A 27,701-nucleotide genomic window follows, 5' to 3' on the forward strand; every position below is an offset into this window, starting at 1 on the left:
AGACATGGAGCTTACATGGCAGAGGGTTCAGCGCCAATAGCATATGACACCGAGCTCCCGGACCTAGGCACCAAAGTATGCGGCACCCAACTTGATGCTAAATGGCGTGGCACCAAGACCTAGAGATTTAATCCCACACACAATCGTCCGCTTAGGTGTTGTTCCTTCTTTTCTCCATGCTTGACGAACAGAACGACAAGGGGATGTTTCTCACTCCAAATTCCTCTCGTCCCCTTTCTCATCTATCTACTCTAGCTATAGGACTACGGATCTTGGTTTGGATCTGGTGAAGCAAGGTAATCTTCTTCCTCTTCCTTAGTTTTATCCATGTTTAGTTTGAAGTTCTTGAATGATTTGGTTGTAACCCTATGATAAAACTAACAAAATAATTTGATTTTGTTTGGTTAGGGATTCAAAATTACTTGCTAGATTTGCATATTCATGACAAAATATTTTGATTTTATTTGGTTAGGGATCCGAAGGCAAGTAATCCGAACGGATGCTCCTCATAAAAGCAAGCAATCTGGGCGAACACTATAACCAAAGCCAAACTTGAATTCGAACCAAATCTCTATGACTCTGGCCCAACCTTTTTGATACCCTGATCAAATCCATGGAAAACATAAAACCCTAATACTATCTCTGAAGAAAATGTCCATTCTTCAAATTTTATCGTCCCAAAATTATAGCTCAAAATACTCAAATTATCTTATGACCAAAATCTCCAAAAAGATTGTCAAACCTTAACACGATCTTATGTCTCTTTTCTCCTTCTATTCAAGCTCTAATTTGTTATTGACCCAAATCAAGTGTCCCTCTTTCTTTTTTTACCAACACATACAAATCCATATCTAGGCCAATGCAAGTTGGATGCGGGATAGCAGCCTAGCTCTTCTCTTGATCAGGTAATGGATGAGCCCAATCTTCCCTCCACTATTTCTTCTATTGGACCTAAACCCACCAACTTAGCCAACAAAATCCAAACCCATCCCTCTCTCATTCTTCTCCCTCTACTAGCCACCCCTTCCTCCTCATGCCACCCTCTTCATTATTTTCAAATGGCACCAGACTCATATGTAGATTCCTTACGAGTCAAAAGGAATCGTCAAAACAAGTAGACATACATAATCTATCAGGGTGTGTTGTGTGCCACTATCTTTTGGGCTATTAGATCACGTATCGTGTCAGAGTCCATTAGAGACATGTCTAAGGGTCCTTGGCCGTCCCTGACTCCCTAGTATTATATATGCAACAACCGTCACCCAATTTAGGAGGTTAGGTCTTTGTGGTTGTAAGCCAAATTGTGAGTGCTTCCACCAGATCGATCGAGAGGTGCCTCAACCTAATGAAAGATTGGACACCCCCACTTCCATCAGGTCACAAGCGTAAACAAATGTGGTCACTCATAGTACAGACTGATATCAGCAGCTCACGCATGTCAGTGAAGGGTTCAACAGTTTGTTTGGAAATACTTAATGTGCTAATGGATATTGACATGATGATGAAGCTAGCTAGTGGCTACTTGAGACAATTGTGACTCTAACATATCGACATGAGCAAGGTTGTGATGAATCTGTTGATGTTTTATGTCAAAAGACTGAAAGAGGCAAATATGGGTCCACAAGAGAAGATACAATATAATTCAAAATTTAAATTTATCAAGGGCGCAAGGAAAAGAAGTATTTGTGAGAGCCGTGGTTTCATCAAGACATGGAGCTCAAAAAAGAAACAGTAAATGGTACCTTAATTTGGCATTAGTAAAAATTATACAACCACGATATAGGAGTGAGAATAAAATGAAGATGAGGAAAAGAAGGTGATAGCCTTATAAGTCACTAAATTAGTAGATAGATGTATGGTGTTCACATGCGGTGAAGACGCAAGGAGAGAGGGTGATTACAATTAATTCAAAAAATAAATTAAATAAAATTATTTTAAAAATACTTTCAATTACTATTTAGAATGAAAACATCTAGCTATCCATGCTATTTGCACGAGTCACTTCCTAGTTTAACTATTCATTTGGTAGGGATTTGGATTATTTTTAAAAGCATTTCTCCATTGATTCTAAATCAGTTTCGTGGAACCATTTGGCTAGGCCGTTGTATTCTTGAAACTAGAACTAGAATCAGAAAAACCATGAGTGTTTCATTGGACTGGTAAAATACGAGAATCAGTTCCAACTGAGTATCCCTGAAATGTTTCTTTTTTTTAGTGCTTGACAGCAATTTTAGGGATTCTATTGAGAATTTGAAGCGTGTCTCACTACCAAACGCATTTGGTAAGGATCTAGCTATCCATGTTTGCATGAGTCACTTCCTAGTTTCACCGTGCATTTGGTAGGGATTTAGATTCTCTTTAAAAACATTTTAGATCTCGATTCTCTTTAAAAACGTTTCTCTGTTGATTCAAAACCAGTCCGTGGAATTATTTGTCTAGCTTGCTGGATTCCCTTGCAACTAGAACTAAAATTAGGATTGTTGGGATGGACTAGTAAAAAACAAGAATTGGTTCCAAGTAATTATCCCTGAAATTATTAATGTTTCATTTGTAGTGGTTGACAGCAATTTAAGCGATTCTATCAAGAATCTAGAACATTTCTCACTTCTAAACGCACACCGATTCTATCAAGAATCTAGAACATTTCTCACTCACAATGCAAGACTCTATCACAGAGTCCAAGACATATTATTTATGGTATTTTGCTGATGTGGCAGCATATTTATTGAAGAAAGAGGTAGAAAAAATAAGACTCCAAGTCTTATTTAGACTCCAAGTCCACATTGTTCGAGGTAATAAATAACTTTAGACTCTATGATAGAGTCTGCATTGTGAGTGCCTTAAACGCACACCGTGCACACTTTGTTTGCCTAATGCATATACTACAATTTGCAATTAAGACGCACGCACAACCGTTGGCAGCCTTGTTCGTTTGGGTAGAAAGTACTGCTGGCTGATTTATTATGAGAAAAACACTGCTGAATACCTAACATTTACATTATGCTACCGTTGCTTCTAGATAATTCCACAGCGAAACTGTACTTTAACAAAGCTCCAACATGAGACTACTGTGCCATTCCGTGAACCAAACGTGCTAATAGTCTGTTTAATTGAGGAAAATTTTTGGTTTTGATTAATGTAGCATTTCGTCTGTATTTGATAATTATTGTCTAATTATAAACTAACTAGGTTAAAAAAATTTGTCTCACAAATTACAAGTAAACTGTGCAATTAATTTTTATTTTTTATCTATATTTATTACTTTACGCATGTTTCGAATGATTTAATATGACAAAAAATCTTAAAATTTTTTGGCAACTGAAGAAGACCTAAGGCAGGCGATGTCTACTGGCTCCTCCTTGTTTCGATAATGCTATAGGACAAAGAAAAATTGCAGCTGGCCTCAGACAGAATCCTCGAGGGGATAAAACTAGCGTCGCTCAACATGAGACTCGACTCGACAGTCCACAGCCTCCGCGTTGCCAATTTATTTCAACTCCTCGGTAAGATTAAACAAGCATAAAACCTCATTGCCGATCGTCGGCCACAAACAACTTTGATCTTATAGTTTTTTTCTTGCACTCCTGCCAGTATTTCGTGTGAAGTACGCTTAGATCGATGGACGTGCAGATCGACAAAGCCTTGAAGGATTTGTTCTCTCTTCCGAAAGTTCTGAATTCTGACACCACGAGTAAATCAGGAGGCGTAGGTAGTCAGAAATTACGAGCAAGGACTTGCCTTGTTTAGTTTTCGGTAGTGTAGCACTTTCGTTTGTTTGTGACAAATATTATCCAATCATGAACTAACTAGGATCAAAAGATTCGTCTCGTGATTTACAGCTAAACTGTGTAATTAGTTTTTGTTTTTGTCTATATTTAATGTTTCATGCATATGACATAAAATTCGATGTGACGGAAATCTTGAAAACTTTTTGATATCTTGAAAACTTTTTGATTTTCAGGGTGAACTAAACATGGCCATCGTTGAACATTTGTAGCTAATTCAGAGATCGGATTTCAATAGCCGTTGGGGCATTAATAGCACTGACACCAGAACGTATTTGCCTGCATTTAGAAAATATATAAAGAGGATTAGCTGCTGTAGTCCGTGGTGTCCAGTGCCGACTGCCGAGAGGAGAAAACCTCTTAATAAAAACCTATCAGAATGATCCTCAGCAGTTGCTGCAAATATATTATTGTTTCCAGTTTCCACCCATGTGATCGATCGATCTGAAGAAAGTTCCGATCCTCTTTCACCTCCATTTGCAAGCAGTATTGAATTATGAATTCTTCGTGTTGAACATTGGAACACGCGAGTAGAAAGATCGGGTGATCTGTTTCAGTATTAAACAAACTCCAAATGCCACTGATCCATACGCTCACAGTCTCCGCCAGTGCACACGGCACACAGTCGAGTCGTGTGGTGTCATCGATCTGGTGAGCGAGAGACGATAGAGCAGCCATGGTTCTGTGCTTGAAGCTCCTCTTCGGCCCCACGGCCGCCATCTTCCTCTCGGTGGTCGTCATCCTCTCCTGCTTCACCAACGTGCCGTACCTACAGCTCAGCTACACCGACCAACTCTACGTCGCGCCGCCGGTGCCCAAGTGCGACATCTTCCGCGGCGAGTGGGTGCCGGACCCGGACTCGCCGCAGTACACCAACGAGACCTGCGACTTCATCCAGGAGCACCAGAACTGCATGCTCTACGGCCGCCCGGACCTGGAGTTCCTCAAGTGGCGCTGGAAGCCGGACGCCTGCGACCTCCCGCGGTTCGACCCGCACACGTTCCTCCAGGTCGTCGGCAACAAGACCGTCGCGTTCGTCGGCGACTCGCTGGCCAGGAACCACATGCAGTCCCTCCTCTGCCTCTTGTCCAAGGTGCGTAGCGTACGTTGTATATATACATATAGCTGGAACTAGCTGCTGCTGACCCATGCATGCATGGATGGATGGCGATGATAGGTGCTTTGGATTTTGCAGGTGGCCAAGCCCAAGGACGTGTCGGTGACGGAGAAGACGGACCCGAACAAGATCCTGTACTACGAGGGCTACAACGTCACCCTGTACCTCTTCTGGTCGCCGTTCCTGGTGAGGTCGGAGGAGGTCGCCGACCAGCCCGGCGTGTTCAGGCTGTACCTCGACGAGGCCGACACCAAGTGGCTGTCCGTCGCGTCCCGGTTCGACTACGTGCTGCTCTCGGGGGCCAACTGGTTCACGCGCCAGTCCTACTTCTACGAGCGCGGGCAGCTCGTCGGCGGCATGTACGTCCCGCTCAACTTCACCAGCAGCCTCACCAACCAGCACTCGCACCGGATGGCGTTCCGGACGGCGCTCCGGGCGCTCGCCGGCGACGCCGGGTTCCGGGGCAAGGTTATCCTGAGGACGCTGTCGCCGATGTCGCACTTCGAGGGCGGGACGTACGACGCCGGCGGGGACTGCCGGCGCACGCGGCCGTACAGGGCGAACGAGACGGCGCCGATGGGAGGAGTGGAGCTGGAGTTCTACACGTCGCAGCTGGAGGAGTTCAGGGAGGCCGAGGGCCTGGACGTGGTGCTCATGGATCCCACGGCGGCGATGCTGATGCGGCCCGACGGCCACCCCAGCCGGTACGGGCACTGGCCGCACGAGAAGCGGACGCTGTACAACGACTGCATCCACTGGTGCCTGCCAGGGCCTATCGACGCATGGAACGACATGCTGCTCCACATGCTGTCAGATTCTAGTTAACACAAATTTAAGGTGGTTTTTGTTTGTGGTCAATAATTGATTTGGTTTAGCTTAGTTTTTTTTTTTGCCCCTCGATATATACAATGTCCTCTACTCCGTGCATCTCGTGCTGGATTCAGCACAGGTTTACCCACACTCAACAAAGTTGTTCCATTTGTTAGGCACTAATTGGAGCGCAAAGCGTCTTAATTACGTATATCCGATTGTATGTTACATAAAATTTTCTTGCAGCCAGTTTTTGAGCCATTTGTTGTTGATGTTTTCTTGGAATGTGGTATTTGACGTATGGGGCAAACAATGTGCGTTAGGCTTATCTAGCAGATAACCAAGCATTTCAAGGGGCATGAATCTCTCCCTCTTCCCATCCTACTCTCACTGGCTTTGTTGTTGCCACCAGCGAGCTGCCACAGAACACCACCATCCTCTGTATGTTGGCGAGCCCAATTCTCTCTTACCAGCCAGTCACCATTGTCCCCATCTTCAGGACCTCATTCTTGGCATTTCTCCCTCTACACATGAAAGTAATAAGAACATTTAAAATTAATAGGAGATACAGTATAAAAGTACAATTTATTAGTGAACAAAAATTAATAATAGGGAACATAACATGCGGAAGAAAAAAAACGATTTCATTGTTTTTGTCCTTTTCATTGTGTAGTAATTCCAATAGAAGACAACAAAAGGCAGCATAAATAACCCATGGATTCAGTTTGTTCAATTGAAAATTTGAAATAGAGCGAATTGGACATGGACATTGGGACTGATTGTAGGAGAAAAATGAGGAATGAAACACTATCTGAAAGAGGAAGAACACTGGTATATTGGAGAATGCGTGATTGACTCATCAGAGTGCGTAGGTATACATATAGCTGTGTCGAAGCACTCCTGGCCGATGGGCCCAGTCTGCATGCCTAGGAGTAAGAAGAGGGATCTGTGCACTAAGATCAAGTCGGTTCTGCTGTAAGTTGGAGGACTACATTGCAGTCTGTTGTTGCTTTTCAACAACTGAAGAAGAGTACATGACTATTTTTAAGGCGTACAAGAAATTAATTTGGCTGAAAGGTCTGTACGTTGAGCTGTGTGGAGTTAATTCTAGTATTAATTTATTTTATGACAGTCAAAGTGCCATTTACCTTACCAAAGATCAGATGTTTTATGAGAGAACTAAACATATTGACATCAAGTACCATTTTGTTCGAGATGTGATCGATGATTAAATTAAAGGTATGCAAAATCAATACTCATGATAATCCTACTGATATGATGACTAAACCTGTTTCTGTAGCTAAGTATGCTCAAGCTTAGTTGGTTTAGTAGATTAGCCCAAGAGGCTATTTGGCGCCAGTGGTATTTTCTTTGTTATGTTCAGGATGAAGGTGTTGATTTATGCTACAAGATGAATTTATCTCAAGGTGGAGTTTGTTGAATATGTTCCAAATTCAATTACACATTATAAAGGCCGACTTCTAACGGAGCAAAGCGAAGGCCCACGGTACGGTAGATATACCCAAATTAGGGTTCCACCTAAAGTATGATCTTCTAAGCCGCGGCACGGCGTTGTAACCCAACTCTTGATAATAGTGATGAGTGTTTGCTGGCTGGCGTCCGTTGTTTTTCTCCTTCGCATTGGAGGGGTTTTCCACGTTAAATCTTGTATCTCCGCTGTATTTTGATCTTGTGTTCTTCGTCGTTTATCCGCCGTCATTCACAACACTCATACTAAGAGGGTGTTTGGTTTCCTTCGGTAAACTTTACCACCCGTCACATCGAATTTTTGGACACATGCATGGAGTACTAAATATAGACTACTTACGAAACTAAAAACATAGCTAGAGAGTAATTTGTGAGACGAATATTTTAAGCCTAATTAGTCTATGATTGGACAATAATTTTTAAATAAAACAAAAATGCTACAGTACCTGTTAAACTTTACCACCAACCAAACACCCCCTAAATATATTCTAGCACCCCCAGTCAAAGTGGGAGCTCTACAGATGGTGAGACTTGAGAAGAAGTCAAACGACATCCCCCGCAGTCACAAGTAGGCGCGATGCAGACACTACGATTGGAGAGAAAACCTACGATGGCTCATGCAGATGATAGCCCTTTGTACCGATGTTGAGGTAGCCGAGCGTGAGGGTGCAATAGCTATAGTCGAAGAAATCGTGCTGAAGATGGCCGATGTTGACGTAGTTGTGGTCATGTTGCCACGTCGATGGAGCTGCAGGCGCACAAGAGGCACTATGATGATGATTATGGAGACGCGTCGAGGCAATCGTCGTGGGAGGAGGCAATGTCGAATATTCTATAAAACTCTATAGAATTATGTGAAGGGACATCACCTTTATGTTAATCATCTAACATAGCATTCAAATCCCCATTTATATATTCTAGAGAACTCTATAGAATTATGTGAGGAATCCATTTGGAGCTAGAGTCGAATTATGATTTATTTGAAATAGCATCCTTAACGTTAGCTTAAGAAAGTTTTGCGTTAGGATTTCGGGGCTGTTTGGTTCATAGCCCACGCCAGCCATCCAAGTTGTGGCGCCGCCGAAGACTGTGGCGTGAGAAATGGCCGCCAGAGGTGTGGCCGAAATAAGCATGCAAATGAACTAGGAAAAAGTATGGCGGACACAACTTATGCATTAACCAAACAACAACCAAACTGCTGTGGCAGTCGCATGCATGGCGAGGCAATGTGTGGCTGCGAACCAAACACTCCCTTCATTTTCCATTACTGTAGAGGGATGTTAGGGTCTCATCCATCGTAACCAAAGAGGGCTCAGGAGCTCCAAACAAACTATGATGATACCTGGTAAACTTTTATGTTCAATCATGACTTATTACACCCCCGCCTTGTTCCAGCTGAAAGCTATGAGTTTTTTTATGTTTTCCATAAGCCACTAATTGGAAGTACTTAGTATTTACAACTCGTTCTAGTAATTTTTTAGACCTTTTTTAGGTGCCATTTTAACTCTCTCTCTCTCTCTCAGCTAATCTTTCATTTAAGGCATGTTTGAGCTAAGCTTGTTCCCACCTAATTGAACCCACTCTCTATTTTCTTACCTAACTCATGCAACTTAGGCCTTGTTTAGTTCTAAAAAAATTTCAAGATTCTCCATCACATCGAATCTTGCGGCACATGCATGGTGCATTAAATATACATGAAAACGAAAACGAATTGCACAGTTCATCTGTAAATCGCGAGACGAATCTTTTAAGCCTAGTTACTCCATAATTGGACAATGTTTGTCAAATAAAAATGAAAGTGCTACAGTGTCGAAATCCAAAAAATTTGTGAACTGAACAAGGACTTATCTAGCAATTGTTTTTTTTCTCTTTCTTGTAGGAACCACTAGCATTTTAAGTACTAGCAAAGGTGTTTGAGTTTATCTTGCCATTGTGCTAAGGGACTAAAGGAGTATGGCCTTCTTGCACACCGGTCCAAACCTTCTTTACCATGTCAAGAAAAAAATCTTCTAGAACTAGTAAATCCAGTTAATGTAAATCTCAATCTGAACTTTTGAATTTAAATTTCAAATTTGTTATTTTGAATTATGTGTGGTAGAGACATAAAATATGAATTGTTGTGATTTGCAAATGGAGTAATCATGGTGTTTGTATGGAACTGTAGAGAGGGGATAGGATATTGGTTTTTTTAGGAGGATATTGGTGATCTATAAAAATATCTCCCTTAATAATCTTAAAAATGGTAGTGACCATCTCCATTACCACTTTATTGGAAGAGTTGGGAGCTGCCGGAGATGCTTAAGCTGGGCAGTTCAGTGTTTTGAGTTTTGACCTCTCAAAAATGGAAATGGAAGCTCTGTTTTGGTTGAAACAGCGGCCATGACTCCTGAGCTTGCGTCGATGCGAGTAGCACTGTGCCACTGTACACTATGGAAGTGCATGTGCATGGACACACCCCCTCGCATGCATCGCTGCTTCTGTAAGTAACTTCAGCCATGGAAAGCACACCATGGATGACTAAGGTAGCAAGCTCCCAATGCACCTCCCAAGTGAAGTCAAATGCCTTCAAGACACTCCACCTTCACTGCTCCATCTCCAAAAGCGGTGCTGAACTCTGAACCGCGCCTAAAATCCTGCCCCTTTGCCGCCATTTTGCGCTGCATCCGTGCAACCGTCCATGCACGCCTAGCTAGAGCTAGCTCGCGCGCGGCGTGATCGATGGCCCTGCTCACCTCCCCGTCGAGGCCAAGGAAGCAGCGCTGCCCCTTCCCCGCGATGCTCTCCCTCTCGCCGTCCCTCCTCTCCCTCATCCTGCTCCTCCCCTTCCTCTCCCTCCTCCTCCTCAACCGCTCCTCCTTCCCGGGCTCCTCTTGCTCCCCGGCCCTGGCGGGGGCCGCTTCGCGCCGGGGAAGCGCGGCCGGCTTCCAGGGGGACCTGCGCGACATCGAGTTCTCGTGGAACCACCTGCCGTTCTCGGCGTCCAGGCCGCCCCCCGCCAAGCTCAAGATCGCCGTCTTCTCCCGGAAGTGGCCCGTGGCCTCAGCGCCTGGAGGCATGGAGCGTCACGCGCACACGCTGCACACGGCGCTGGCCGCGCGAGGCCACCGCGTGCACGTGTTCACCTCCCCGCCGCCGCACACCGAGGCGGCGCCCTCGGCCCCCGCCGACGGTCCTCAGCTCCACTTCCTGGACGGCGAGCCGGGGCAATGGCGCTGCGACGAGGCGTGGAAGCTCTACGAGGCCGAGGGCGAGAACGACCCCTTCGACGTCATCCACTCCGAGAGCGTCGCCGTGTTCCACCGCTGGGCGCTGGGCGTGGACAAGCTGGTGGTGTCGTGGCACGGCATCTCGCTGGAGGCCCTGCACTCGGGCATCTTCCAGGACCTCGCCCGCGGCGAGGAGGAGGCCCGGTCGCCGGCGCTGAACCAGAGCCTTGGCCAGTCCGTGTACCGCGTGCTCTCCGAGGTGCGCTTCTTCCGGAGCTACGCGCACCAGGTGGCCATCAGCGACTCCACGGGGGAGATGCTCCGCGACGTGTACCAGATCCCGTCCCGCCGCGTGCACGTCATCCTCAACGGCGTGGACGAGGCGCAGTTCGAGCCGGACACGCCGCTGGGGCGCGCGTTCCGGGAGGAGGTCGGGGTGCCCAAGGGCGCCGACCTGGTGCTGGGCGTGTCGGGGCGGCTGGTCAAGGACAAGGGCCACCCGCTGCTGTACGAGGCATTCTCCAAGCTGGTGCTGCGCCACCCGAACGTGTACCTGCTCATCGCCGGGAAGGGGCCGTGGGAGAACCGGTACATGGACCTGGGACGCAACGCCAAGGTGCTCGGCGCCGTGCCGCCGGGGAAGCTCAAGGCGTTCTACAACGCGCTGGACGTGTTCGTGGACCCGACGCTGCGGCCGCAGGGGCTGGACCTGACGCTCATGGAGGCGATGCAGTGCGGGAAGCCGGTGGTGGCGACGCGGTTCCCGAGCATCAAGGGCAGCATCGTGGTGGACGACGAGTTCGGGTACATGTTCGCGCCCAACGTGGAGTCGCTGCTGGAGAGCCTGGAGGCCGTGGTGGCGGAGGGCGCCCGGCGCGCCGCGCGCCGCGGACGCGCGTGCCGGGAGTACGCCAAGTCCATGTTCGCGGCAACCAAGATGGCGCTCGCGTACGAGAGGCTCTTCCTCTGCGTCAAGAACGACACCTTCTGCGGGTACCCAGCCGAGTTCGATTGATCGAGTAATTATTATCTGCTCACTGTGCATGCGTTTTTGCTAATAATTATACACAAGTGTTGTACGGTGTTTTTTTCTCCCGTTTTTGCGTTCAACTCCCTCCCAGTCCCAGGTATAGAATATAGATATTTAACTTGGAGCTCATTTCTTATGAATACAGATGAACAAAAATCTACGATTTGTTTTATTTATGCATGACTGCACAAGTACGCATTCTAAGTTCAGTACGACTACAGTACCATTTGATGTTGACACACTCTGTTTATTATTAGTAGGCGCATGTGTCTCTTCGTACGTCTTGTAAATTGTACTGGAGATCCGGTTGTACATATACGCAAAGTACTAGTACTCAACTCAAGGATGGAGGTCAAAGTGTACGCCGTACGAAAACTAGCGTAGCCCTTTTCGGATGATGAATGCTTATGTGGCAAGCAACCAAATAGTATAACTGCGTTGAGTCGTTGACCAGCCGCATGCTAGAATGGCTGACTTGCAGGGATGTCTCGGTATTGGCTCAATGGCTTGCTGATAGTCGCATCTCTTTGCTGTACGATACATGCGGCATCCATTTCAGAAAGTACACCGTACTAGAACGACTTTGACTCGGTCAGCTGCAGGCTTGCAACTTGCAGTAAGTGTGAATTGGACTTTGCTCAAAATGTTTACTTTGGAGTTTGGACTTTGCTCACAAGAAACCTTTGTACTATCAAAAGTCAAAATGTCGTTTTGTTTTTGTTTCTCTCTCTCTCTCTCTCTCTCTCTCCTTTTCTTTTGCATTTTTGGATGGATGTGTCAAGGACATTGAAAAATTAGACAAATTTGGCAGTCGCGGTGAGCACATGTTTCATATTCGTGTAAGAAAAACATGTTATACACTACGCGACCGATAATTGGTTCATAGGTAAATACTAAATACAGATGGTGAAGGAGAGGTTTGGATGCAATTCACAAACTGGGTTCGGTTATCTCAGCCAAAATATTCATACAATAATGTACAAGACTGGTGGTGGTTGGCTTCCCTTGCAGGACCACAATGCAAGACAAAGGAGAACTGCGGCGCTGCTCATGTACTACTTGAAACATCTGGAAGGAGAGGAACATAAAAATCTTTGAAGACAAACTAAACTCGCCGATGCAGGTTTTTAATCTGGCCAAAGAAGAGATGGCTAGAGTTGCCTGTGCCCTGTGGGCAGCCTTGCATCCATGGATTTAGCTAATTAAACGAGATTTTTGGTTCTGTGAGATAGTGATCTTAGTATCTAATGTAATAACACAATGTACTCTTCTTCCCTCTATTTAAACGATATGAAGTGCTCCTACAAAGTTTCAAACAAAATCCCCAAAAAAAAAAAAAAATACAGATGGTCATCAACAGCTCTCGTCTTTGCTTGAGTGGCGATCAGCGAAGGGCTTGCTCGCTTGGTTGCTCATATACCCAGCAGCAGCGCGCTGAGGCGCCTCTTCATTTGATCTACGCTCGGGCCCTTCCGAGTAGTCGCCGACCAGCGCGTCCCTCCCCGTGAGCCTCTGGACGATCGACTTGAAGCTATACCGGTCCACCTCCACGTGCACCGTCTCGATGATCTTCACCGTCGCCTGCCTCGCCTCGCCGCCCCCTCTCGTCGACATGGAACGGAACCTCGGAACTCGGAACACACGGAACGTTGAGGAGAGCAATCAACACCAGTGCAATCTCTCCGAACCGGGAACCCCAGACGCAAAGCCCGAGCAGCGGCGACCTGCATCTTATAGCCGGTCAGGAGTTCGGTTGCAGATGAGAAAAGATCAGCCGATATCTATCGCCTAAAAAACTCGAGCCGGATGAGACGTGCAGCCACGGAACCCTCCGTGAACTGGAGCTGCTTGACGGCGGCGACCGTACGGTGACAGATACGTGACAGCTGACCGCAGAGTGAGGAGCGTACGACAGGGAAGCTGCACCGCGCCGCGGCTGCTGTTGCGCCACATATTTCCTCATGTCAAAGTCAGCAATACCGGTCGGCTGCCGTCCTATATATACTCCTATTCGCTGGTCAGAATAGTTCTGTCACCTTGCTGTTGCCTACTTGGCTTTTGACACGCCTCGACCAATGAGATTGACCGATGGAGGGCGAACCAACGGGCGACTGCCCAAGATGTGGAATTTGCTGACCGGGCCGACATAGAGCCTTTTCGGTACGCACAGATTCTCAAGTTTGATGACCTAACAAGACATTTTGCAAATCTCAGCACTTGCGTTAAACCGGCAAGAGACGAATCGGTCGTGCTAGGCAAGAAGGATATCGACGATGCACCTCAATTAACTCATCAAGCAAAGATTGAACTGTGGTCCTATTGATTGGTCACAAACCAACATAAGCTATGCCCACACAATGTGACACAATGGTAGCACGTTCTCGCGAGACGAAGGCAGCAGATGTACAAGGCTACTCACATACTGCCTGGCGTCTACGAAATCTGAATGCCATGGACAACAAATACCTATAACAGTATTCGGGGAAAATTACAGTGGAACGGACGCACCAGCATACAAAAAAATTGGCACACGCTAAAAGAATCAGAAATATTTTATACACCAGAAACAGTGGGTGGAGGTGGCAACGATGCCTCTGTTGAAGATGGCTTATCCGTCAACTCAGGTGCCTCGGTTGAGGGGGCGGAGACGGTAACTTCACTGGGAGTAACAGCAGGTGCATCCGAGCTACTGGTATCAGCTACAGCTACAGTAGCAGGAGCAGGAGCAGGAGCAGCCGGAGCAGGCACATCAGGGCTGCCTGCTGCATCTGGAACTCCAGCTGCTGTGGCTTCCTCGTTGACTGGATGTGCTGTGCCTTCCTCATTGCCAGGTGCTGCTGCGTTAGGTTCCTCACTGCTGGGAGCTGCTGTACCTTCTGCAGCTGGGGGAGCTGCAGTGCCTTCTGAAGTCGCGGCAGCTGCATCTGCCACTGTAGCATCTGATGGCTTTGCCTCGTCGCTGCCCTGTGATGGAGTAACTTGGTTCATGGGGACCCCTTGTGCCCCAGGAGTACCTTGAGCCATGGGAGCACCTTGAACCATCGGAGCACCTATAGGGCCATTTGAGGCCTTTGCTGCATTAGGGAGGCCAGGTTTTGCTCCAGCCTTTTTAATCACGATTGGAGGTGCAGATAGAGGAGGCATCCCAGGAGGAAGTATTTCAATGGGAGGCTTTTTCTCAGTTTCCCCCAAGCTTGTGAGCTTTGGATCCTCAAGAGAAGCCAAGAATGCTGCGGCGGCATCGGTTTTTACAGTTGGTGTGTGATCCAGTTCCTTCTGTAGCATCTTGTTCCATGTTATAACCAAGTTCCTTAATGATGGACGACCATGGGCCTAGAGAGTTTTATTAGGCTAGTGAGCATATCAAAATCATACAAAGTGTGGAATTTCAACCAAATAAGAAAAAAGTGGATAGTACAATAACAGCAATGGAAGTATGGAAGAAAATGGAAAGACAAAAAAATGTGTCATTCTGCAAAACCATAATGGTTTGCAGTTCATTAAGTAGGATTGAGCATGATAATTCAATTAAACAAAGAACTTACTTGAGCATGTAAAACAGCTTCAGCCAGCATTCCTGTGTCCTGCCATGCTTTCTCCATTAGGGCATTATCTCCCAGAACTGCAGCAGCAAATGCTGCTTCGCGTCCATGGCCAGCTGTGATCAAATTGCTTACCAAACCCTGGGCAAGTACACTGGTGTTAGTGGTTATTCCTATGAATTTGTGGTAATTCAGAGAACAATGTATTGCATTTCCAACAGGTGAAGTTAGACTTGGACATAGTCCCCATGACACTCTAAGCATGTGCTTGGGTCCAAGTTCCATCATACATGGGTATGAGCAGGGCAGTGTCTCCCAGCATTGCAATATCAAAAGAAAAGGCACAATCCAACACCAAAACAGAAAAGGCAACATACACAGTTGCGCATGGATTGTGTCATGCTATATCCCATAAAGCCGCACAAGTAAAGCTCTCAACTATATAATAACATTACTCCCTCCGTCTGGAAAAGAATACGATTCTAGCATAGTACTGAGTCAAACCATCTTGAATTTGACCAAATTTATATAAAAAAAATCAATACTTATGATATCAAATTCCTCATGGAATAATTTTCATAATACACCTATCTAGTGTGACGAATATTGATTTTTTTCCCTACAAACTTGGTCAAACTTTAGATAGTTTGACTAAGGGCAGAACTAGAATTGCATCATTCTCAGGACAGAGGTAGTACCAGACATTGGTGCTAATGTGCTATTATGAATGAAAATTAGAACTTTTTAATCACCAATACTCATCATGGATAAGAACTTCAAGTTTTTCAATGTAAATTATTAGCCATAAATTTGTGGTCAAACATACCGACAATCTAGTAAGCTCCCCATGGTTTGCAAGACGAAGTGCCAGGCCTCGTAGCATCTGTCCATGGAGGGCACCCTTTACAGAAGCTGCAGCCGCTAATCTCTTTAAAACTTCACGAGCAATGTCAGATTGCCCAGTGGCATCTGCTGCATCGATAAGGTCAAAAAACTCCTTGACAAATTTCACTATTCCCTGCACGGCATCTGCAAGACTTTCCTGCTTAGCTTGCTTAGCTACCGCCAAATTAAGAATCTGTGTAACGTCAGTGGCATCAGCAGCAGCTGTTTCTTGTCCCACATCTCGGCTATTGCTCATTGTCAATAGACAAGCAAGTGCTCTTTTCAGGTCATTGCTCTGCATTGCAAGGTCAAACTCCAGTCTGCGGGGTATCATCACGAATTCAAATAAAGAAAAAAAATCAGAATATGTCCACCAATAATTCTTGATATCCTAACTTTGAGAGTTCAGTTAACTCAAGACATTACTTTGAGAGTGAAGTTAACTCGAGACATACAGATGTCCTAGCATGTTACGTCATATAAAACACAGCTCAAATAAGCAAAAACGAAGGTCTTACCTCTTAGATATTCCAGGCAAATGAAGAGCTTCAGTGGCATAGCCCATACCCAGCATAAACTGAGCCAGGTCATCGTGATGCTCTCGGCCAAGTCTCGTTGCCCTGCATAATGGGTATATATATTATTATTCTTCTCAGGTCCTAGACGCAGAAAGAGGCAATATTCCATTGCTCCACAAACATACCACTTCACAGCACTAACAGGGTCCCCATATGCTGCAAGGCAACGACATCTTATACCAGGATGGCTGAGTGACAAGGCATGTGCACACATATACCTGCAAGGTACATGGAATATTTCATAGTTACATCCAGGCAAGCATATCAAAGAGTAACAAAAGGTAACAATGTAAGTTGTTTGAACAAAATTTAATTCCACAGCATTTCATTGTGCATTAAGGAACTGCTCTTGCTCTTTTAATAAAGAAATGAGATGCTCAGGACAGTATATGTTACCTGTCAACAAGCCAGAGAACTCCATCTCTTACACCAACCACAACAAGAGGTCCAATAGGTCTCTTCTGTTCAGGAGGGAAGCGAGTTACTGCAACAGACACCCCTCCTCCAGCAACAGCAACTTCAGCATATCTTCTGTCATCTAGTTCTTTCTGAAACACTGAATCATCTCCATCGAACTTGGATTGCTTTGGCACTATAAATGGTGGTATCGATGGAGAGTGCTGAAAGGAGGCTAAACGAACAACCTGGAATAAAAGTGAAGGATGTAAGAACAATAAAATATGTCAATATGTACATCATTCAATATATTAACAGACTGCCATTTTTAAAAATAACAAAACATTGAAAAAAATACCAGGCTGTTTGAAACTGCAGCTCATTAAAAAAGAATGTGTTACCACATTAACTAAATGTACCCTAAAGAGATAGATTACTACACAAGTTAAAATGCCAGGTTACACCTGGTCCTGATTTTTCAAGACAGCTTTAGTTCACAGAAGATTTTACAATAAAATTGTGGCCATGGAGAACTTTGATCTGTTCGATTTGTAAGGGTTAGAAATACTTGAAACAAAATATTAATTTTTCAACTCGGCATTGGGCAAATATTGGCACCTCAGCATAAAATAATTTTGTTTCTCAAACAAACTCAGATAGATAACCACAAAATATTGACCAATACTACCGTTTCAAGATGTAGGTCATTCTAGTTTTGTCCTAACTCAAGCTTCTCTAACTTTGACCAAGTTTATAGAAAAATGCACGTATAAATACAACATCAAATTAGTTTCGCTAAATCCACCAATCAAATGTATCTTGATATTGCATTTATTTGGTATTCTAGATGTTGATATATTTTCTAGAACCTTTGTTGATGTTAGAGAAGTTTGACTTATGACAAAACTAGAGGGAATAAGCATTGCTCCATACATTCTGTCTAATGATAAGGAGTGTGAAACTCTTTTTTATATTTAACATAGAACTTCAAAAGGGTATGTTGCATTTTACAAGGCTCGATATCTTTGTTAACTGATCACTAAGGTGAAAGATTGGTGCTTCAGAAACAAAGTTAATGATGTGGATCATATTGAGCTTTTTTGTTGATAAGTGTGAAAGTCCAAAACACCAAAAAGAAAAGAATAATCAATAATGTATAAAGAAGTTGCAAATACTGGAAAGTACATATTGATTGTCAGCTCAGAATTTCTTACTATACACAACTTCAGGTAAAAGTAAAACTTACGAGAAAAGAAGACAGCATATGAATAAAGAAGAAAATGGGCACTAAAAGCATCCATCATACTGAATGTCATACCTGCAACATTGGTGGCCTCAATGATACTTTTTCACTCACAGTAACCTGGGGAGCTTCAACAGTAATAAGAGCCAAATCTCCATGCTCTTCAACTGCCCGACTCTGAGCTTCTCTTGCTTTCATTTCTTCTTTTCTCCTTTTTGTTTCAATGTCAATAGCTGCTACTCCAGCATCAACAAAGACACACCTGGGAAATGTATTGTTTACAAGATCAAGGAACAGAAGTTGAAAATTTTGTTCGCTTGACACAACCTAGACTACACGTTCCACTTATATGCAACTATAATCCTGTAAATAAGAAAATCTTGAAGAATCAAATAAACTGCGTGCTCAATATCTTGGTACTATCATTTTTGGTACCACTGAACGCAATCCAAATTAAAAAATGTCCCTAAAAATTGAAATTATTTGCTAAGCTGCCTATAAGCTACTATAATTTTAATCATAGAAGCAATCATAAGTTCATGACCTTCATATGGCATTATCCATTTCTATATACAAGCTAGCATCATAAGCATAGCGATAGAGATATCTTCTTTCAAGGGCAAAAAGTGACCATTATTGAAGTAAGTATGAAGAAGATTAAAAATCTTACTCAATTGTTGTTGGTGTAGCCACAAATAACTGCCTTCTATGCCAAACGGCACCAGTTGCAAAGGGAATTGAGACATCGCCAAGGTACCTAAATTGGGGCCGCAAGGAAGAAATTACTATATACTGCTGATAAGCAAATGCGCAATACTCAACAGTTTGGTCCCACACGGTCCACTCAGGTTGTGCAAGCAGGCCGCTTACAGGCTGATAGGTCTCCCAGCTGCACCAATTTAAAATGTAATGTTTAGTCTCACAAAAATATTAGCTGTTTAGATCATTGTACAAGGAAGCAAAGTGAACTTTACAGATACACCAGAACAATGTATCATCCAAGAAATAACTATCCAGACACTGCAGGAATCAGGAAGCAACAAGATCTAGCATAAAATGCCAAAAGAACAATACTAATTACTAAATGTATACCTGTACAGTTGGAAATTTTGTGGAGGCCCTTCCTTAGAGGAAAATGGATCATCAGATGCAAAAGATGATCCACTTCCACCAAAACCTGATAAGGGCATCGATTGAACAGTTGATATAGCTGTTGCTGTCAAAGGACTGATTCTACGAGATGTGCGGTATGTGACGCCAAGTAAAGCACCACCATGCAGTCCAATAACCTGAAATATCAGTGTCATTACACTAGACAGAAGAGTTTCTGCTGCTGAATTTGTGCCAATGGACAGAAAGTTAAGGGTTTCTATTTCACTGGTCAAACAAAGATGTACTCAGAAGTGAAAGAAAGAAACTCAACCAAGCAAACACCCATGTCAGTATCACTCTGCTAATGTTCAATGCAACTACAGCATGGTATGATCATATGAAAGCACAGCTAGTTTCCAACTACACAAGCATGATGACACAAGGAAACTGTAACGATAAAATAAGATTCAATATAAAGAATTGTCAGTGTGTTATCACATTGTCCAAACAGGGATTTTTATGCAACTGAGCAAGCATAAAAAAAGTTCAGCCAATGGTTTAAATCAGCCGCACATCATATAGCTCATCAATGTTAAAAACCACGTTAATTAGAAGAAAACATGTTACTATGAAATGCAATTTAACTCCTTTAAGCTGAAAATTTTCCATCACACGCTACCACTGCAGCATGTTTTGGACACAATAGGGTATCTACAAAAGATAAGTTCAGATCTCCAGCAAACTATGAATAAAGAGAAAATTGAAATTGGAGACTGATTATTGCTACAAAGGGGGGGAGGGAACGAGCAATGATTACTGACCGGTTCACTACGACCATCAATCGATCTCTGCAAAACATGTGCTGTTCCATCATCTAATAAGATACGCACTTGCACTGTGGCGGCAGAAGCAGCACTAGCTGCCGCAGCTGCTGCTTGAGCTGCAGCTGCTGCTGCTTCTTTTGCCTTTTTAGAAGAACCACCTTTCACAACAAGTGGCATTCTTGGGGCCAATGCACTCTCTACTAAAGCATATCTGTCTCGACAGGTGTCCCAGGCAAAAAGCTTCCCTGTGCCTGAATCAACAACTGACCAATCACTTGCTTTGTATACAGCAAAAGAAGGGATATCTGGCCATACAATTGCAACATACCTGAAATGAATGTATAACACTATCATTAGAAAAATCATTTTAAATCTGGAGAATGGAAAGCAGCTAAAATGTGTACAGGTATGCAAGCATTAGGATATTGGAGAACTGAACCAGACAATACTAACATGTTTTTCCAGATTTTGGCCTGTTACATAACAAAAAGGGCTTCGTTGGGGGGGGGGAGATTTTTTTAAAAAAAAAGTATTCAACAAAACCGGGACCACAGGTGTGTTCTAGGGCCTAAATAACACATCTTAAGCCAATAACTACCTTGTATTACTGGAAAATAATGTGGTTGGTGAAACAGGCTTCAGATCAATTTAGGATGAAACCAGTGGAAACCAGAACTCAGAAATTTTCCAACAGCACTACAGTAAATGCAAAGCAGATTAAAGCATTAAGCATAAGCAGCACTGCCTCCGAAGGTGACAGATTGCACCCAAAATAACACATCTTAAGCCAATAACTACCTTGTATTACTGGAAAATAATGTGGTTGGTGAATAATGCAACAAAGCCAACAATAACAAGACGAAGAGTCAAAAAGTAGTTCAAATTCAGCTAGGGACAATGTGTAGTGTAGCCACCACAGGCTGGTTGAAAATTTGAAGTAGGTAAACAAAGTACAAAATTGCTGATCCATACTGTATTGTAGTAAAGTTCAGCTTCCTCCAGCCAGAAATATAAGTCCATCTAGGTTTCTTCTAAGTCAAACTTTTCTACCTTTGACTACCAATAACTAAAATATATATAGACTGACAACACAAGATTGGCATTGCTACATTCATTATGAGAAATACTTCTTGATGAACTCTACCGGTTTAAAATAATATACTTATAGAGATACATTCCTAGTCAAAGTATCATATTGGAGACTGTCTCGATGTTCTAATGGACTTATATTTGTGATCGGAGAATGTAGACAACAAGACAGCATGCATATCACTTACTTCCCAGAACTGCTAACGGAAAGGACCGAATAGGAATCGTGGGGAGCAGGAGTACTGATATGCTTCTTGGTCTGCTTTACTATCAACTGTTCTATTGAATCATTCCTTGATCTTCCTGCATCAGATGCAACACCAGCATTCCCAAGGGATGGATTCGCTGTGTTTGACAATTGGAAATTCAGTAACTTAAGTTCTCTTTCAACTATGTAAACAGCAGAATGTTCCTTGTTGCCTGTTGGTGTTGGTAAAGGAGCAATAGCTGGAAGTGCTCTTGGATCAAACTCGCTTAATATGATACCAATATTAGTTCCAGTAGCAACAAGATGTGGCTGCAAGGGGTGTGCCACCATGCAATAAACCTATAATATAACCACAAAGTTTAATCTATAGTTAGCAACACACTTGAGGAAAATGCATCACAGTATTTGCACAATAAAGAGTACTGAGATTTTATTTTTATTTGGGGGGGCGGGGGCACCTCTCTTTCATGTACTAAATTGCATGTTTCGAATACAGTTATTCTACTCAGGAAACAAGCTTCAATTTGAAGAACATAGATCAAGCAGAGATTATTAAAAGTGTTATATCACTCCAGTCTCTTGAATGAGAGCTGACCTAAATAAACGTGGGTATAGACAGTTCATTACTTTGTGCTAAAAGTTAACATGCTGGTATTCATGATTCTGGAGGTTTATTCACAACTAATCAAGCCACAGAAGATTCAACCATCACTAACAACTGTCCACGAAATTGTAGGTGTAGGGTACTGGAATAAGAACCACTGGAACAGTACATGTCAGTTCCACTTTCTCTTTTTTATTAGGTAATGATAATGATATTTGAGATGTCCAAATGTGTGCATGTCCCATCAAGACTCACAGTATCAATGGTGAGATTTTTTTCTTTGCAGGGCACAGCATGCAATCTATTCCAACTATTGCAAACAACAACAAAAATCATCAAACTGTGAAGCCTAACCCTGGACATAGCAGTTAATAAAGTTGAGATAAGTGAGTAAGAAATATTTCAGATTTTCAAAATGTGTTATACAGTAACTAAAAATATCACAGCTGAGATGAAAAAAATTAGTACACTCCGTTCAAGGAATAAGAACAGAAGAATACCCTCAGTTTCTTATGCTGTGCAAGAACCTGTGGAGGAACTAGTGATGACAATTCGCAGAGCGGTCTTGTTAAAGCAGAATAAGTTGGGTGCTCTATGGCCCTGTAATAATAGAGCATAGAACAGTGCAATAAGCTATGATTAGCATCATTTAGAGAAAAATCTCCAACTAATATGTCTCTGGAGCCACAGAAATACATACCAAATATGGGAGTCCTTGACACAAGTTAGAATATCAAGGTTTGGTGCACGGGGATGACACCACGATGCAACACTATGACAAGCAAGTTTAGGCACTGGTTTAATGCGCCTTATTTCCTGAGTAGCAAACAGTAAATGCGATACTTTAAGCTCTATTTAAAATAATAAATAATACAACTTCATGCAAATATTTAATATAAGTACCTTGAAAGTAACAGTATCCCATATGGCTAAAGTTTTATCAGCCCCTATTGTAATGAGCTGTGGAGCACTCCCCATCACCCTTGAAAGTTCAACTGCAACTACACCTCCATCATGGGCCTTGAGAAAATATCCCCAAAAAACAGTATTAACCAATCCACATGCTAAGTAATGTTTTTTACAAGTTATTTACAAACGTTCTGCACCATTTTATTTTTTTCTGATACATAAATAATCAGTGATCGAAAGTCAGTAACTCAGTACCTTCATACTAATTTTAGGCACAAGCTCACGTGAGTCATGGATATGATCAGCGCTCCATAATATCAGCAGGCCATCGCTGCCACCAGAAACTAAATGTACCTGAAGAGAATGCATTGTTAATTGGAAGATATAGCAGTAATATCCACAGAAATGAAATTGGAAGAATTAACAACAATTAATTGTTAAAAAATGAAACATGCAAATAGAAAAATCACAACATACGAACACAACAGAAAGAACATAGTACTAACCACCAAAATGGAACAACCAGAGTCAAAGACAAGAAGTGTTTGTGCAAAATTTTACCTCACCAGCTGCAGACATGTACGTCATTAAGCAGGCTATTGCTCCTTTATGTCCACCCGTATACCTCCGCACAAGCTGCAAGGATCAAAAGACTCAGTTTAAACTTGCAGTACACCAGTAATGAAGAAAAGGTAGGGTAGAGTATGTTTAACCTTCCATGTCAACATCGAAAGAACCCTGATGACACCATCAGATGACCCAAAGGCCACAAGAGGAGCATCGCTAGAAGATGACCTAGAGAGGAACTCCATACTGCAGAAAAGCATAGGGTTTTAAATTATCATAACAGATGAATGTTGAGTTAATACAACACATGCTGTTTGTGTCAAAAGAGTACACTGGTTACTCTGCATTCTATAATACACAAAACAAAGGCATGGTGTGAAGTAGGCAAGTAGCCTATTGGCCTTAAGCAATGTGCAATGTAGGTTAAACTCTTAACATCTGAAGTAGGCAAGTTTTGCTCCTGAATCAACTACCCACAATGAGCATTGTTACAGAAAATCAACCTGGTATGCATAATCCAATTAGGCCCATCTAAATGCCATGAACAAAGATTTGTACCCATAAACTTAAGTAATTAGAGAAAAGTAACCATACCAAAGAAGTGACCTATTATCAAGCTCCTGTTTAGGAACATCACGGCCCCGCATAGTCACCAAATCTAAAAATATGACTTTGTTCTCACAACAAATGACAACAAAGTGCCTTCCTCGTGTTGAGGGTGCAGGTGCACTGAACGTGGAAGATTGCTGATTGACTGCAGTTGGGGCCTCAGCAGCAGCAGAGCAATTGCGCCAATGTTGCCAAAAGCGAACATCATCATCATAAAAGGAAACCTGCTTTACACTTGGGGAAGAACAGTAGCCCATCGGGAGTCAGGTTAAGGTACTACGCACATGATCATCATAATTAAGGGACAGAAAACTCAAATCGATACCTTCCCCCTCGAATAGCCTCGGTGGGCTTTCCCTTTGAATCTGCACAAAACATTGAAAATGGGTAAAGTGAGAAGCACATATTGCATCCATTGATCTGGCTTGAAAAAAGACAATAAACAAAACACTAATGCCCTGTTTGGTTCCCCTTGCTAAATTTTAGCCAGCTAAAATTATTTTAGCTACTCTTGGGTGACTAGTAGGACTAAACTATTTTAGCTCCTTTTTAGTCATTGTGTTTGGAAGTTTAGCTACTAAAGTGACTAAAGTTTAGCTGGCTAAAATTTAGCAAGGGGAACCAAACAGGCCCTAAATCCCATGGATATTGGAAGTGAAGGGGGACAGCAAAAATGTGAAGTCAGGAATGACAAAAATAACAGTACCGCTAGCTTCAACGAGGATCAAGATTTAGGCTACATTTAGCCATTTAGGATAGGGTGCATGTTGCAGATGAGTAAGTTTTGCAAATGACATTTGAAACACAAACTTTAGTGGTGATATCAAAACCATAATACACTAATAATGAAGTACAAAACTACAAATTGAATGTAGTCATATCCTATAGCAATGGAGTATTTTGGGTGAGATAAGTATATGAGAATAAGAATTTCATTGATACCATTACAATGGGATTACATTACTACGGGAAATCAAGCAACGTACAATAGCTCTACAAGGACAGAGAAATGACATTTCAGCAGTCAGACAAATTCAAGTTGTGCCAAATAGTAAATGAACGCCCATTTTAGCAAATGAACAATCATATGTCACAATTCAACAGTGCGAATAGCATTACCACTATGCACAACAACCACGTGACATGCCCAAACCACCGATATAATAAACGAAACATGAACTACTGCGCCACCATACCATCTCCCTCAGCGAGTTTCTCAAGCTTCGCTCCAACCAAGCGACGCTCATCAACGCCACCTGCCTTCAGCTCATAGATCACCTAACGGATTACAAGAGCACGGTGAGATCAAATGGAGCTCAAACAAAGCTTCGAAGCCGCCTCTGTATTTGCGAGATCAAATTAGCAGATATAGTAGCTAGAAGGTCCCTAGAAGCAAGCAGTACCTGGCGGTGCTCCCAGTCCCAGACGGAGACGCGGTCGTTGGCGTCGGCGGTGACGAGCCAGGGGTGAGTGGGGTGGAGCTGGATCTTCACGACCTTGTCGCTCGTCGGCCGGAACGCCCGCAGGCGGAGCATCTCGCCGCGGCCGCCGCGTGCTGCGGCGGGGTTGTCGCGGGCGAGAGGCGGGCGGGGACCGGAGCAGAGATCTGGAGTCTGGAGATCTGGGGATGAGCAAAGGGGAGGTAGCAGTGATGCTGTGCAGGGCTGGCGTCGCGGGTGGTGGTGGCAGGTCGGGGAGATCTGAGTCGGAACCTGCAACTGCAACGGTGAGAAAGGAGGCGAAGAGAAGAGCAAGATGAGCAGGACGAATGGGCTAGTAGGCCTGTTTTCGACGGCCATGATGAAGGAATATGAGTAAGTTGAAATATATGGGCCTTATTCGCAAAAGAAGATATGGGCCTAAATGTTAATAGGCCTCCGCCCTTTGAAGGCTTCACCTTTTGGACCAAAGCTTCACATTAAGCTCTGGATCCAAATGAATCGACTTCCGTAGTTTGGTGTTGGGCCCAAAAGAAAGGCCTGGAAATAAAAACGGATGAAGGTGTGCTCTTTTTTGGCTGAAAATCTTACTCAGATCTTATCTAGTTCACCCAAAAACTAAAAACTTTTTAAGCATATCAAATCTTGCGGCATATGCATTGAGTATTAAAAATAGATAAAATTAAAAACTAATTACTCGCGAGACAAATCTTTTAAGTCTAGTTACTCTATGATCGAATAATTTTTATTAAATAAAAATTAATTGCTATAATATCAAAATTCAAAAAAAAATAGATCTAAACAAGAGCTCAATTTAGAATGTTGCCAACCACGTTTTGATGAAGAAACATGTATTGATGCTGGAACGTCCGCTCAGAGGAGCAGGTCCTCGTACTCGTAGATTCGCAAAGGATTTATTGCAAGCGCCTCTCCACTCAAGTCATGATGGTTTTAGCTTTCTATATATGCATCCCGACAAGAGAAACAAAATAATGAAATATACTTCATTCATTCTAAACTATATAGCTTTTTACCTTTAATAAATATATTATGTTTACTATATATCTAACATAATATATATCTAAATAGAGTAAAGTCCACTATCAGTCCCTAAACTTGTACTATCGTGTCATCCTAGTCCCTAAACTCGCAAATTGACCGTTTAGGTCCTCGGATTTGTTTATCTATGTCATCTCGGTCTCTAAACTTGTTCAATTGTGTCATCCCAATCCCTAAACTTAAAAATCACTCATTTAAGTCTTCAAATTTGTTCTGTTGTATCATTCTGATCCCTAAACTCTGGGTCAAAACAAAGCGATCTAAAAACTCTATATTAAAAAAATAATTTATAACTTTTTCATATGAACTCAAATGAAGACAAACTTTATAGCAAAGTTGTAGCCCTCAATGCGATCTATAACTTTGTAGTTGAAAAGTTTTTAATTTGAAGCCGTTTAGTGTAACCAAATTTAACAAAATTTAATTTTAAATTTTAAATTTCAAAATCTATAAACTTATAAAAAATTTTGAGACACTAAATGATTTTAATTAAAAAAACTTTTCAACTATGAAGTTGTAAATCACGCTATTGGCTACAACTTTGATATAAAGTTTTATCTTTATTTGAGTTCATATGAAAAAATTATGAGTTATTTTTTCATATAAAGTTTTTAGATTCCCTGTTTTGATCTAGATGAGTCTTAAATACAAGTTTAGGGACCGGGTGACACAACTGAACAAATTTGAGGACTTATATGAGAGATATATAAGTTTAAGGATCAGGATGACACAACCGAACAAGTTTAGATACTTAAATGGTCATTTTACGAGTTTAGAGACCGGAATGACATATCCGACCGGTGATGGACTTTACTCATCTAAATACATAGTAAAAACTAAGTCTTTAAAAAACAAAATATCTTATAATTTAGATGTAATTTGAAAAAAATACCAAAACCAACCATTTTGGAAAATAGACTATGCCGGTTTACCAAGGAAACCTAGGATTGGCTACTTTTTGGTGTGAACAACACGCGTCACGTGCTAAAGAATTTCATCATTATATCTAACTTCCTCCAATCAAAATTATAAGCCCATTAGGACATCCACACCAACCAGCCTCTCGTGTGACACTTTGATTTGCAACCAATCATTTTAAACAAATAAACCATTCACATTGAATGTTATGGTCACAGTTAATAAATTAGATTAAGAATGATAGGTGTGGTGTCTAGTCTTACTGATTACCTAGGAATGCATCCAACCCCACCAATGCAATGG

General features: G+C 42.8%; 4 protein-coding genes across 5 annotated transcripts; 2 read left to right on the forward strand and 2 right to left on the reverse strand.

Moving 5' to 3' along the window:
* On the forward strand, positions 4,146 to 5,895 carry LOC8054962 (protein trichome birefringence-like 21). The gene is made up of 2 exons (XM_002456022.2): positions 4,146 to 4,878; positions 4,981 to 5,895. The coding sequence occupies exons 1-2, from the start codon at positions 4,462 to 4,464 to the stop codon at positions 5,725 to 5,727; spliced, it is 1,164 nt and encodes a 387-aa protein (XP_002456067.1). The 5' UTR covers positions 4,146 to 4,461; the 3' UTR covers positions 5,728 to 5,895.
* LOC8058255 (D-inositol 3-phosphate glycosyltransferase) lies at positions 9,638 to 11,612 on the forward strand. Its single transcript, XM_002456023.2, has one exon. The coding sequence runs from the start codon at positions 9,919 to 9,921 to the stop codon at positions 11,419 to 11,421; it is 1,503 nt and encodes a 500-aa protein (XP_002456068.1). The 5' UTR covers positions 9,638 to 9,918; the 3' UTR covers positions 11,422 to 11,612.
* LOC110433535 lies at positions 12,552 to 13,190 on the reverse strand. Its single transcript, XM_021455873.1, has one exon. It carries the CDS (start codon positions 13,048 to 13,050, stop codon positions 12,790 to 12,792), a length of 261 nt encoding a protein of 86 aa, XP_021311548.1. The 5' UTR covers positions 13,051 to 13,190; the 3' UTR covers positions 12,552 to 12,789.
* On the reverse strand, positions 13,704 to 25,729 carry LOC8058256. 2 transcript variants are annotated; one of them, XM_002458197.2, is made up of 21 exons: positions 25,386 to 25,729; positions 25,179 to 25,260; positions 24,308 to 24,347; positions 23,968 to 24,216; positions 23,520 to 23,619; positions 23,368 to 23,442; positions 23,062 to 23,160; positions 22,801 to 22,917; positions 22,598 to 22,713; positions 22,398 to 22,497; positions 21,274 to 21,632; positions 19,994 to 20,324; positions 19,173 to 19,369; positions 18,751 to 18,969; positions 18,156 to 18,342; positions 16,838 to 17,085; positions 16,567 to 16,659; positions 16,382 to 16,483; positions 15,805 to 16,183; positions 14,982 to 15,119; positions 13,704 to 14,769 (listed from the first exon to the last, which is right to left on the reverse strand). In XM_002458197.2, the coding sequence occupies exons 1-21, from the start codon at positions 25,515 to 25,517 to the stop codon at positions 13,990 to 13,992; spliced, it is 4,143 nt and encodes a 1,380-aa protein (XP_002458242.2). In that variant the 5' UTR covers positions 25,518 to 25,729; the 3' UTR covers positions 13,704 to 13,989. The 2 variants fall into 2 exon arrangements, with proteins under 2 accessions (XP_002458242.2, XP_021311547.1); XM_021455872.1 differs by lacking the exon at positions 25,386 to 25,729 and having other exon boundaries at positions 13,721 to 14,769; positions 23,968 to 24,206.

This window comes from Sorghum bicolor, chromosome 3, assembly GCF_000003195.3.
Source record: "Sorghum bicolor cultivar BTx623 chromosome 3, Sorghum_bicolor_NCBIv3, whole genome shotgun sequence".
NCBI classification, from domain to species: Eukaryota; Viridiplantae; Streptophyta; class Magnoliopsida; order Poales; family Poaceae; genus Sorghum; species Sorghum bicolor.